Source organism: Pezoporus occidentalis, unplaced genomic scaffold (assembly GCF_034315485.1).
Source record: "Pezoporus occidentalis ecotype Australia unplaced genomic scaffold, CSIRO_AGI_Poc_V1 ctg19, whole genome shotgun sequence".
NCBI classification, from domain to species: Eukaryota; Metazoa; Chordata; class Aves; order Psittaciformes; family Psittacidae; genus Pezoporus; species Pezoporus occidentalis.
In genome coordinates, this window is record NW_026913748.1 from 1,938,832 (window position 1) to 1,952,498 (window position 13,667).

The 13,667-nt window shown below is 45.9% G+C and overlaps 1 protein-coding gene across 9 annotated transcripts in view; it reads left to right on the forward strand.

Moving 5' to 3' along the window:
* Nucleotides 1–13,667, forward strand: part of HIPK2 (homeodomain interacting protein kinase 2) — a 138,258-nt gene that overhangs the window by 28,424 nt on the left and 96,167 nt on the right. For 6 of the 9 annotated variants that reach the window (XM_062616390.1, XM_062616398.1, XM_062616393.1 and 3 more), the window contains exon 1: nt 791–878. The exons of the other annotated variants lie outside the window; for them this stretch is intronic. In XM_062616390.1, the coding sequence (XP_062472374.1) occupies nt 806–878 (73 nt within the window). In that variant the 5' untranslated portion in view covers nt 791–805. Of the gene's footprint in view, nt 1–790; nt 879–13,667 lie in introns of those variants that run through there. 9 annotated transcript variants of the gene reach the window in all.

Below are 13,667 nucleotides of genomic sequence, written 5' to 3' on the forward strand. Positions count from 1 at the left end.
TGTGTTAGACAGAGCACGTAAGGTGCAGTAGAAAGGATCACCTTTCTTTTCAAAAAAGAGTACAAGGCAGCAGCAGCGGTTGTTTTAATTTGGTCCTGCTCCTGGGTGTAATTATAACCTCTGGGTTTCAGTGTAAAGGTGGAAGGTGATGTGATTGAATGGGGTTAAGTTTGGGTTTGTTTTTTTTCCAAATTGCATTAATACGTGACTTACATGAAAAACAACCATCCTCACACAGGAATGCAGGCAGTATTTGCAAGCTGCCTGTGGATTTATGAAGCGTTTGGAAACACACTGTACATTATTTCCTGAGAGCTGTTTCTTTATGCAGCAGTGGTGTTTGCTTATTTGAGGACGGTGATGAAACATGAAGGTACTAAAAACAAAATTAAAGGAAAGGATAGGAAATGTTTCTTTTGAAAGGTAATAAGGGCCTGATTCTGAAAAAGAAGCAAAATGACAAACCTAGTTGGGACTTTGAAAGATCTGCCTACAGAAAGCTGTGTTTATCATATATTTATTTATACTTCTTTGAGAAAAATCTATGCTATATTTATATATACTTCTATTTTCCCCCCCCTCTTTTCTGTGAAAGCTGCTTACACCAAAACAGAATGTTTGTTTTTGGAATTCTGCTGCTGCTGCTTCTGGTTCTCCAGCTGAAGCCACAATACTCGGTCTGTGACGTCACCACTGGCTACCCAGGCAGCACAGTGTCACAGAGTGTTTTCACTCCAGGTGGAGAAAGTGCAGCAGCACACAGACTCTGCCTGAGAGCAGTGTGTGACTATGCATATTGCTAGTTATGGAGAAAAAAAGGAAGGAAGAAAACTTTTCTAGAAGAAAATGCTGGAAAAGGAAAGCTACAGAGTGCCTGAGTAGGTCTTGTGAGAGCATGCAGCTTCTGGGGTGGGCATGGGTGCTGGATATCCACAGGATTTCTTTTGAAATCATCAACAGACCACGTACTTAACCATAGAATCATAGAATGGTTTGGGTTGGAAAGGACCTCAAGATCATCTAGTTCCAACTGCCAAACCAGTAGAAAATTACTTTTAAAAGAGGGAGAGTGGGGGAGAGGGGTTTAATTTAGATTCAAGTATGACTCCAATACCTGAACTGTATCCACAAATTTGGTGATTTGCAGAAAACAAGGGAAGCTTACATATGTGGTTAGCTTTCAGTGCATGAGTTGTCCCGCTGAAGTCAGTTAAGACAGTTCACGCGCTTAAACTGAGACGCAGACCCACGTGGTGTGAGGGTCTAGCCTGCTGCCCTAAGGGAACAGTTAAATAAAGATTTTATAGATTATTTTCTAATGCAGACACTCTCTTGACCTGGAAAAGCTGAAGTCTCTGGCCTGAATCCTCCAGCAAAAGCAAATATACTGGCCTTATGCCTTTCCCCTTTGCTTTTGTCTGCCTGATTCATCTCTTGGGTTACAGGATTGCAGTTGCCGGTTAGAAGGTGAGGCATGTCTGCAGGTTTTTGAAGGACAATGGCTTGGTAGGTGACACAGTGAGATATTAAAGAGCAGGAGGGGAAAGAGAATGGTAAAACCCCATTGGGTGTATTAGAGTGGAATGAGTTAAAAATACATCCGAAGTGTAGTATTTAATGACAGGTTAATTGTCAAAATGGTGTGTCCTGGTGGCCTGCAAGCATGGATGGAGTAGTCATCTCATCCACTCTGAAGGCTGCCCAAAGATTAGAGGCAGCGTAGAAACCCCTCAGATGCACCTGTAGCATTATTTCCTTGCTTCAGTCTCATGGCTGTGCCAAAGACTCCGGGAGGACTGTCAGCAGGAAAAGGCGTTGCTGTTTTTCCAGCATAACTTCCCTGCTGATGTGAGAGGAGCTGCACCTCCAGCTCACTTAAGCGCACCAGGGATGTGTTTTCTAATATACCCTGGGCATCCTCTGCATCCACATCTATCGGTGACCGACAGAGCAGCCTTTGCTACAGGTGTTTTCTCTCGCTGCATCCCAGGCAACCCAGGCATCTACTTGGTCAGGGTCCAGGTTCTCAGCAAGAAGAGGCTGCGTGTTATTCCTACTTTTTCCTGGCTCCCCACTACAGATGCATTTCTGAAGTGTCACAGTCAGGATGGTATATATTTTTCAGGCAAACCCTGTAGCATAGCTGTACTGGCAGCCTCAGGAGAGTGTCTGTTTATCTACATCTGTGTTTTGGGATGTCTTAGGGTTTTGTTTGTTTGTTTGTTTATTTTAGCAGGGCTGTACACTCCTTGTTGCTGTTGTGGCAATCCATATGATTCATGTCTTTTGCATTCTGACAAGTTTATTGTAGCTCATGTGTGCTGAGCTGCACACTGTGGTTGCTGTTCTGCTTGTGGTTAGTATCAGGGCAGCCCATGGTGCCAGTGCGGGGTTGTTAGCAGGTGCCAGGACCTGGAGGGAGTGGGAGGGCCACTTAAGCAAGCTGCTTGCGTTGGCTTTAGGAAGTGGAGAGGACATGAGAATGCTTGCTTGGGCTTTATTTTATAAAACTCCTCCAGGAATAGCACGTTCCTTGAAGCAGGCAGAGCATAAAGCAGGAAGGTCAATTTTGGGATCTACTGGTACTGCCAAAATCCAGTTTCATATTTCTGCCTCTGCAGAGCATGGAGTAAGTTACCATTTTATTTGAACAACTTAGAGTCTCTATCGCTGAGTCTTTAAAACTGAATGTTCAGCTACACCTGCTTCTGTTTGATGCCCATCTTCTCTAAGGCTTCAGTGTCACTCTGGCTTGTTGGGTTCTTTCTTTGTTCACTGATGCCCATCTGAGCCTCTCAGCTCTTCCTTTGGTTCCTTTTCTTTTGGCAAAAGAAAAAGGCGAGAAGGTGCAGAGGGATGGGAGTGGTGGATGCATCGTGGCCTTGCTAAAACCCAGGATGAGCTGGGGGGAAGGACCAAGACAAAATGGGAGTGACATCATTAGTTGGGAAATTTAGAGCAGTTTCATGAAAACCTGTTTGGTGCCATCTCTGGGGTGCAGTCCTTCAGTGCCATTCGCTGCTGTTTGGCATAGGTGAGAGGAGTGTTGCATCTGCTCAGAGCATGCCAGACTCCTCTGGACAGGTGTAACAGTCATCCGCTGTCCTGAATGCTAAACTTGTAATCACCATAAAAAGCCTTTTAGGTAAATACACATTCTGTGCCCAAAAGCAGTTGCCCCACTTTGTTTTGCTGTGAAGATAATAGACATAAAAATGAAAGGTTAAATTAAGGTTCCTTAGTTTAGATATGAGGAAGAAGTTATTTACCGTGAGAGCGGTGAGGCCCTGGCACAGGTTGTCCAGAGAAGCTGTGGCTGCTCCATCCCTGGCAGTGTTCAAGGCCAGCTTGGATGGGACTGAGCAACCTGGTCTAGTGGAAGGTGTCCCTGCCTATGGCAGGGGGTTGGAACTGTATGAGCTTTAAGGTCCCTTCTAACCCAAACCATTCTATAATTCTGTGAAATACGGACTTGCGTTCTTAAAAGGTTCTTAAACAGGTTTTGTTAAGATTTGATGGTTCTCTAAAGAAATTGAATGAATTAGGGCTTTGGTTTATTGAAGTTGGAAAATTGGCTAGAAATAGCCCATCTGGAAGATGGAGATGGCCATTTCTGAGATAAGGAACTTCCTTTTTCTTAATGTGACTGGGATGGAGAAAGGCTTTGTGTCAGATGTAGAACCAGGGGTCAGCACTTGTTTTGCATTATGCTAATGTCATTTAAGGCCACCTTCTGTCTGGCTTAAAATAATGGCTCATAATGGCAGTGGTCTCCAACCCTTTCTGCCTAATGCATGGTTGGTTGCTAGGAGGGCTGCCGTCATCCACGATTTAGTTTTGGATGTGATGACCAATTTTGCATCGCTTTCCAAGCTTTGGCTGGATGACTCAGCTGGTCCTCTGGTGATTCATTTCAGTCTCCCATGAGCCCAGGAAGGACGGAAGAGGGAAGTGTGACTATTTTGAGATACGAAAAATAACTGAACCCAAGGAGTATGTCCACAAAGGAGTGCTGCAAACAGTGAATTAATTGGGTATTTATACAGGGTGTTAAACTTGCCTCTTTCCACTGAAGTTTTTTCCTCAGTTACTGTTCTTCTGCTGAATTTAGTTTCCAGTCTCTTCTTACTCTTCATCCATATAGATATTGGAAAGTTCTCTGTGAGTTCTGGTGCATAAAGTCTGATGAAAGTTCACAGGACTTTTGATACTAAATTCCCCTAGGTGATTTGGGGTTTTTTGGCAGTTCCCCCTTCTCATCGTTTACTGGGATTTTCACAATTGTTGTAGCAACAGCCGTAGACCCACCCCAGGACATTTTTGTCTCTGGTCATTCCTGGCTTAGACAAAGCTAAGATGACCAGTGTTCTCCGACCCGTACTGAAAGCTCTTTGTGATCTGACAAGAAGTTGTTACCAATTAGTTTTTTCTGGATCTTGTGGAAACAGTGGTGTATTTGCTCCTTGTGAGAAAATCATACAGAGCTTATTTTCCCAGATACTCTTCTTTTCCCATGACTCATTTTGGCCAGAGTTCCTTCTCATCATTAGTCAAAGCCCATAGGTGTGTCAGTGGGCAGCTTAGCTGTGATATCACTGGCATGCTGATGATTCTGAACTCATTGTCCTGCTATATCTGGGCTGAATCCTCTTAATGTCATTGCTGCAGGAAAAGGAAAGAGTAAAGTCTTCTGGGTTGAAAGGACATGGCTGCAAAGCAGCTGTAATAGCGCCAAGCAGATGCTTGTGGAAGAGATGGGGCAAGTGGCAGCATGCTGCTGGAAGTGCATAGCGACATGTCAGTTCACAAACATAGGATCAAGGATGAGAAGGAGGCCTGACAGCCCCTTTAGCTAGCCTGTCATCTGTACTCAGCTATGCTTTCTAACGTGGACTTTTGATTCTGTAGGTTTGGTTTCAGTAATTTTGCTGTACCCATGAGTGCCACACAGCAGTTACTGGTAGCAAAGAGAGAGGTGTGCACAGGTGCTGGTGTGTCTGCAGGGTGCTCTTCAGGGTCTTGAAGCACTGAGCGATCTGGAGCAAAGTTACACCAAGGGTTGGCTTTGCAACCCACCAAAGCTATCACCTGCTTGTACTTCATGGTTGAAGAGGAGCGTATATGCCCAGTCTGGCTGTGGGGCTCTCTCTGCCTAGAGCCTGCTTTTGAGGCTTAGTCCCTGTCTGTAGCCTGTCACAGTGGTAGTATGCACTGCAGAAGGCACTTGGCATGTATTGTTCTAGAGTTCAGCTTCTCTCCATTTCTGTCTTGCTCTAGTCTTGCCAGCATAAGCAGCCCAGCAGCCGTGGTGTTAAGCACCGTAGAGCTGAGTAAATAGATACGTCAATAAATAATCATATCCTGCACAAAGAGAAACCTGGGGGAGAGAAGGATGGTAGCCAGGGAGTTATGCTGATACAGGTGGAAGTTTTTATTGTTTTCTTTCTCTTAATGACTTCCCTAGCTCTGATTTTTCTTTTAGAGCTTTGAGGGGGAGTTACTGGTGTCCCTGAGCTTCTTCATTGCACACAAGAGCCTTATATCCTTCTTCCTCAAGTAGATGTCCTTTCCTGAGCTCCTGGATGTTTACTCTTCAAGGTTCTAAAATTCTTTATGTAGTTTATCCCCATGCCTAAATCAGGTTTTGTTTCTGTGTTAGCAAGAGCTTCCTGCACCACCTAGTTTGTCCTTCCTTGGCCAAACAGGCTTCTTCTCTGTGTGCTGAGCTGGCCTCTGTCCTGTTACACCTCGCTTAAAAAGAAAGTTGCTGTCAAGACAGTGGAAGATCAGGCATCTACCCTCAGCCCCAGCAGCATGCCAGCAGTGGGGCAGGGAGGTATCCAGAGGCACTTCTGTGGTATCACGTGGGACAGCATCGCTCATTTCTGTTGGAGAAAAGATTCATTGCCTTCATGGGTCATTCTCTGGCTGTGCCTGAGCATGACCCTGTGTTTTGTACGACAGAGGTCAGTATGACTTTAAATACAGCAAACCGTCATTGGAACTTCTGAGCCCTAGCAGTCACTGGGATTCCCAAGGATATGCCCAGTAGCACACCATGTTCTCATGGAGACTGCAGCAGCTCCCTCCCATTGGGTCTCCTGTGAGCTATTCACTACTCTTGAAGAAGAAGGGGTGGAGAGGACAGTTAAGTGGCTTGTTTCCACAGGGATATTCTCAGGTGCAAGCTTTGAATTAAGGAGGCGGTTTGCGGGGAGAGATGAGTCCACACCCAGACCCTGTGTCTTCTCGATGGTCACCGGTTTGGGCCAAATGATTCAGTCCTGCTGTGCCCATTTTGGTCCCAGCCCATGGCCAGTTTCATGTCATATATTTCTGGGTTTATGGCCTTACGTTTGAATACAAACCAAAACCCATGAGTGACAGCAAAAAGATTCCTGACTGTTTAGCCATCACTTGGGGGTTTTTGGCCCCAAGTAATGAGGAAGATAAAGTCTGGAAAACAGGGTTTAAAAATTAATGCTCAAAATGTGTTTCCTTGAGGAACTGAATTTCCCAAAGCACCCCATAGCCCTCTCTGTATGATAGTACTTTAAATCCTGTGTTTGTTCATTCTTATTTGAAAGGGAGATGTTGAAACAAGGAGATGTAGTTAGCCCTGGCTTTGGGATAGTTGGGAGCTCATCAGATCAGACTGTCTCAATTTTTCTTGTGGGCAGAGTCCTGTGTCCAGCTTCCCCACCTTTCTCCTTGCAGCATCATCTTCCTTTGCAGCTCAGATCCTGTGTATTTCACCCTGGCCTCACCAGAGAGTTGTTTCTCTCCAACAGGTCTGCATCCTGATGGAAATGAAATTAAGGGAGGGACTTTGCGAACAGGTAAACTGACCTTTTCAGCCCAGCTTGTGCTTGATCTGAGATTTAGATTTTGTAAACAAAGCAAGGCCTGAATGTCATGCAATGGCTGCTTTGCAAGTGGAACACTCCAGAGAAAATCCTGTGGGAGTGACAAGATCAGCTTGAGACTCCAGTGAGCTTTGCCCATGTCCTGCCTTCACAAGTAGAATTGCTTCTAACGAGTGAGCTATGTAAGGTGCCAGCCATTCCCTGTGGTTTCACCACCCTTGTGGGCCAGTTGGAGTCATTGGCATTACAAAGCTAATATTTACAGGTGGGAAGTGATCCAGGTGGGGATGCAGCCATCGTGGAAAAAGCCAAAATATTCTTTCCATTAGGCAGTTGTGGGAAGCCACAAGCATGCCAGTGCTGCATGGGTGAGAGGGGCACAGCCAGGGCAGCAGGCAGAAACACTGATTCATTTCAGTCCGTTTTCCAGAGGCCCTAGCACCTTTTCCCAGGAACTAAGACCACAGATGGCCAGGTAGGGTGGCCACTGAAGTCTGGGGTCAGGAGCTGAGGAAGTCCCTCTTTTCCCTGTAAGTTGGGGATACTTCGGTCAACCTCTGTTTAGCAGATGGAAACTGAAGTGACTCAACTGAGACTGACCCATGCTGCCTGGAAAGCAAAGCCATGCTGAGATCCTTCTTTTTTCAGTTCTGCTTTCATGATGCAACTCTGGCAGCAAGCAGCAGGCAGAAATTGAGCTGATGGGGAACCTAGAGTCTCTTGCCTTACAGATCTGTTTGGAGGTAGAATGTATGGACCCACACAAATGCTAACCTGGACTACAAGACAGACTGTGGCCGGTTTCCTATTTATTGCTGAGCATATATTGTATAGCTCTCCAAAGGAAACTTTAGGTTGTGTAGAAATGCAGTGGTTACTTGTTGTTTCACTTTGTGACTGTAGAGGACATATGATGAGAGGGAGGAAGGTGGCCAGAACTCATATGCTGTTTCCAAACAGTCCTACCTGGCACATTGATCTGAGTAGCCACTTTTAGGGGCATCTGGCTCTATTCTGACTTGAGGATGGAGAAGCCACAAAACGTTCCCTCATGGCTTGCTTTCCTCATCTCCTCTGGCCATTCCCAGCACTTCAGGAGCTCATTTAAGCATGGCATTAGATGAGCCTTAATGCGTCATGCCTCATTTTGAGTGGTGCTGAGGGTGTTACTGCGATCTGCTGCTCTTTAAGCAGATGTGGTGCTGCCTGTGGGTGCCCCAGCAGCCTGGAGCACAGCCCCAGCCAGGCACCCTGCACGTGCCTCAGCTTTGTTGGGCTTCTCTCCAAGAAAACTGAAAGAGGGATTTCTTTGGGAAAGCTTTTTGTTAGACATCCTTCTGTGTCCTCCATCGATAAAGCTCCGGGTGGTTGGTGCTGTAGCAGTGGTAGTCTTGTGCTTGGTGGTAGTCTGTGCAGGGCGTGCCAGAGCTCTGGGTAGCCCATTTTCCCCTTGAGCTGCTGATGCAGGGTGGCAGAGAGGCTTCCTGGAGCACATGGACCCAGTGTGAACAGCTCAGAGGAAGGTCTCCCCAGCGTTTTCCTAGCTGTGCCCTCTTTGCCCTGGTCAGTTGAGAAAGCTTTCAGTACCCAACAGTCAAGTTGCCCTGGATTTACGGAGTTAAAATGGAGAGTGAAGGAGGGAATAAAGATGGTTTCAGAGGTGAGACGGCAGTATCCTGAGCCACATGCCAAAATAACCTGCTCAGGCCATAATAGGGAGCAGCTGCCAAACCCTCTCCATGCCCAGCAGTACTAACTGAAGTCATGGTTTGATAACTTCTGTCTTACCCATAAAAGAAAGTCATGCTGTGGTGAATAGAATAGTGAGTGGGGTTGCTGATACTATAAATGCAGGAAAGATGTGTAGTTGAAGGGGGGACGTGAGGTGTGAAGGTGATGGTGATGGTGATGAGTGTTCCCCAGCCATTGCGCTGCAACGGGAATATGCTGTTTGGGTGGGGATGAGAGAGAGGGAGATGATTGCTTGGTTTTGTTCATTTGATTTTGTTTATGGCTACTCTGTGCATGGGAAAGGCTTGCATTTTTGTCTGGCTGTGGGACGTGGATTAAATGTGGCAGCTTGGAGCTGTGTGAAGCCAGGTCTGGAGCAGTACAGGGGATGGGCTGTCATATCTTTGAGAACTGCTGTGCACTATGTAAGCATTTAGGAAACTACTAATTAGGATGAGACAGTTTTACTGGCAGGACAGGAAAAGCAGAGCAGGAAGGCAGGGAGATTTTAATCTGCAGCGAAGGCTCCCTTGACATCTTCTGCTCACCAGGAGCAGGAAGGAGCTGAAGCAGTTGAGGTCTGAACTCCACTTTGAGGTTGTCTCCAAACTTTCAGTAGCACAAGGGAAGGAATTTGTGTAGCCTCCAGGGATGTAAATTTTAAGTAGGTTCCAATAGTGTAGTGGTACTGACGACAGTGGCTCAAAAGGGGCCACACAGAGGCCATGGTGAAGAAGAGAAGAGGGTTATGCTTGAGACATAGCTGTTTTGAAGGTGCAGTACCTTAGCCATACCTGGCAGATACCCTTTTCATGTTGCCTTCATAACCTGTGTGTGTATGAGTTAGCAGGCTTGTGCCTCGCCAGGGAGAAGTAGAAGATACTTATTTCGGGAGTGTCTTGTGTGCATCATTTATATTCTGAACACATGCCATGGGCTTTCTACAGTATTTTTCAAGCAGGCACTGTCGTTCTGGCAGCAGTCAGTAAGCTGCCTCTGGTTACAGAGCACTGGCAGCTCTGCAGGTAGTGCAAAAGGTCTTGCTGCCTACTTAATACAGGGCAGGCGCTTGGTCTCTTGCCACCACAAAGGCCACATTTATAAATGAGCAGTAAGTGCTGGGAGAAAACATCAGTGACTTTCAAACTGTTCCTTCTTTAGTCCCCAAAGTGCATTTTTTTGCCTTTTGGGGTGAGGTGGGTGGATAGGCAACTTTACCTCATTTGCTTCCCTGAAACCTGTTGAAAATCCAAGTGAGGCGGCTGCGTGATCTGGTATGTATGCAGAAGAGGACCATCTGAATTGTAAATAGCACCTGCTAAATTATTATCAAGTGAAAGCTGACGTGGGTGGAGTTCTCAGGAAAAAAAAACAACCTCAAGTCTTTTAATAAAAGCCATTCAGGCTGTTTTAACATTGTCCCCTAGCTGCACACTACATACTTCAGCTCATGTGGTTGCTACAGGGAGTTACGTGAGTCGTATCAAGGGCAGGGAAGGCCCCATTAAATCCCGTTACTGTCAATTGTGTGAGAGCTTTAAATGGCTACACTAAACCTCATTATTAAAGAAAGGAACTATCAGTTTTATTTAATGCATGATGCCCAACATTGATTCTGCTCCCAGCCCAGAGACTCAGCATTCACAGGGGTGATAAAAAATTAGACCTGCACTCTTCAGGACTTGTATTTAGCTGTAGTGGCATCCTGACTGCAGCCTGGCTGGCTAACTGAGGGTGTGGAAAGCTGCCCTGCACCTCTGCCAAGGCAGAAGCTAAGCCTGAGCTCCTGGTGGAGAACGAAAAGGTGAGGAGCCACATGCCAGCCTTCAGCCATCCCATGCAAAACATGGAAGGGTGTCTGGTAAGATCTTTTTGTAGTGAAGGGAGGCACAGCCTCACATAGAATGTTTCATGGCAGAACTGTGAGCAGCAAAGTAAGAGGGTATTTCCCAAGTGAAACAGGCTGTTTTCCATCCTTCCATGCCTTATGGCCTCTTTGTCTTTACAAGACCCCAGGAGCATCCCTGCTGGCTCTGGGGAATGCTCAGGGGGCATCTCTGTCACAGGGCTTGGCTAGTATGGATCACCCTGATACTGCAGGCTTGTTTCTTTGTGGATATCGTGGCAAGCTACTTTTGGCTTATGTAATTAAAAGGCTGGAGTTGTAAATTGTATTACAGGCTGTAATGAGGAATCAGATACCCATAACCATCCAACTTTTATTCACACTTATTACTATTTCTGCTATTGCCATGAAGGAAAGATCCTTTCTGAAAACATGCCACCAGCACGATTTGATAGTGTCCTCAGGAAATTTAGGGCTGTGTTTTTCTCCCATTCACTGCACAGGCAAATTTGCAATAAAAATTACTTTGCTGCGGAAGCCTTCTTTTCCCATCACCAAGCTGTCAATCAGCCTGTAATTTCTTGGTATCAGCCTATGCTGGAGAGCTGGCCGAGTTACTCTTACAATGTGTGCCCCTAAAACCTCAAATGTGAGAAAGTAATTTTAGATGGAAGGAAGAAGATTTCATACTTCTTTTTTTCAGGGTAAAAAAAAAATATTTCACAATGAGACACAACCTCTGAGGAAGGTGGAAATGGCAGCAGGAGAGTCCAAAGTCCTCCCTTTAGCCATAGGATGGCTCTACTTTCTGCACTCCTGCTATTTTTGGGGTGCCAGGATGGGTCAGTGTTTGTCCCCTGTTGATTCCCCCTGCTGAGGCTGCCAGCAGTGTTGCAGGGGCAGCAGGGGGCTGGTTGTTGATGTGGAAACCAGTCCCTAACAACAGCTCATTTCACCAAGGGGCACAGGCAGCCATCTGACATTGCCGATGTTGAGTGACTGCTGACCTTGTTTTTAGCATCAGCTGATATCAACTGGAGCCCTGCCAGTTTGCACCAGTTGAAAGTCTGTCTCTTAAGGGTGGTGATTACCCTGATTTTTAGAGCGGTGCTGACAACATTGCGGCTGCTACGCTTCACATCGCTGCCTTTAATTTGGGGTGCCTGGGTCCTGTGGTGTTATCTTTAGTGCTAGGGTGTGTGAGAAGAACCTCCCTCCTTGTTCTGTGTCAGTCGTTTTTTCCCCTCTTTATTCTGGATGAAGAGATACTGCTTAAGCACACCATGGTATGAAAGCCATAAAGCTATAAATTACACCTCTGCTAGGTCCACAATATGTTACCAATTACATCTGCTTTATTATTCACATCCAGGGGGGAAACGTACATCAGACCAACCTCAATCTCCAGGCAGGTTGGTGCTCTACTAGGAGGAACACCGTGACTTTTCTTAATCAGTGGAAAAACACAGTTTCAGCTGCCTCACATATGATATTGTGTCCAGGATGACAAGTTGAGTAATACTGCTGCAGCTCTCCAGGTTCACCACATGCCATATGCTACAGCATTCGTGGCAGCATCATTGCTTTGTGGAAAGGAGAGAGGAGAGAAAGCACTTACAGGGGCAGGGATCTGGTTGGGTTCTGAGGACTCAGTTGCAGGGACCTTAGAAATTGCTACAAAGGAGGTTGGTGGGGGAAGTTAATGCAAATGGCAGCAAACAGCATCAAGAAATCACATTAAAGCCGGAGGTCATGTCTGCGAAGGAGGGCACGCTGCGTTTTGCAGGGCTTCATTGCTAGAGCAGGGTTAGTGAGGTTTTCATTGCCTGTTCCAGCAGGGGTGAGGGTTTCTCTAAGTGTCCTCATAGGGGTTTTCTTCTGCATCTGCCCTGTCTTCATCAGTCTGTCACTGTGGCAGGAATGTAGGTGGGGGTGTTGAACCAACTGGAGTTATTGCTTTGGTGGTTAGTTCTGTGTAGCTATATGCAGTGTTTTTTGGCTCAGCACAGCAGCCCTCTTTGAGCAGTTCCTGGGCTTTGGGCTGCTGGTCAAGTGTTGGGTGTGTTTAGGTGTGTTCGCTTGACCTGATGCTCAATGCTGCTGAGCTTTGGAAGTGTGGAGTAATGTTCATATTTTTCTGTATGGGTGTATATGTTTATGCATGCATGTTTGTGTATGTGTGGACATGAGCTCCAGAAAATCTTCTGAAAAGCAGCACGTGGATTATGGGTTCCTTTTCGGAAAGTGTTGGATACTCTCAGGTCTTCACATGAAGAAGTCATCTCTGTGTGCACTGCAGTTTGTTCTAGTTTTGTGACTGCAGCATTCATTCAACTTCTAACTTTTTAAAAGTTGAAAACAAGTCAAGGTTATGTTTGTGCTTAATAATTCAGCAACATGCCAGCTCAGCATATTATCTTTTTCTTCCCTAGTCATTCTGGCTTATTAAAAAGAAACTGTGACGACAGATAGAAGGGTGAAGGAGGCTGTGCCTTTTTGGTCTTAACTCCTGCCAGGCACTTATTCCTTTCTCAGGAGTCCCCTGCTCACAATACTTTTTAGTCCAGCAGTACCATCCCTACCCTGGGCAGGGAGAGAGGGCAGTAAGTCAGCACTTACATGTCCTCTTCTCTGTAGACCACATCTTTTTTCTGAATAGAAGCATTTTCCTTTTCAGTGGGATATTACTCAGAACCCTTCAGTAACTCTGTTTCAGTGATACTTTATTTTCCACTGATGTTATTGTCACTGTGAATAAGAATAAATGAACACAGTTTTATAAATCTGGGAGAACTGAGAGCAAACAGTGAGGCTCATGTTGTATAACTCCCATCTCCAGTGTCCCTGAGCACAGACCAGCATTGTGCACAATTCCCACACGCAGACTTGGCAAGCAACCTGAAACATCATCTGCTGCTTATGTCGTGGCTCCTCAACTTTGACTGTGCATCTCCATTTTGTCATGGACCTCACATTTGTCAGGTCCCATCCTGGCTCTCTGCAGGCCAGAAGCTACACAGTGGGTTTATGGGAATAAACGGAGGGTTTAAGTCAGATCCAGCGAAGTACTTAATATAGGATGAGCCTGAGGATTTGAGATTCGGCTTCCATAGGCAGAATACTTTGCAGTATTTGACACGAGTTCTTCCTGAGAGATAGATATATTCCTGGAGACAATGGGAATAGGAGTCTCTTTAGGCAGAGGAGGTAAAAATAACATTTAC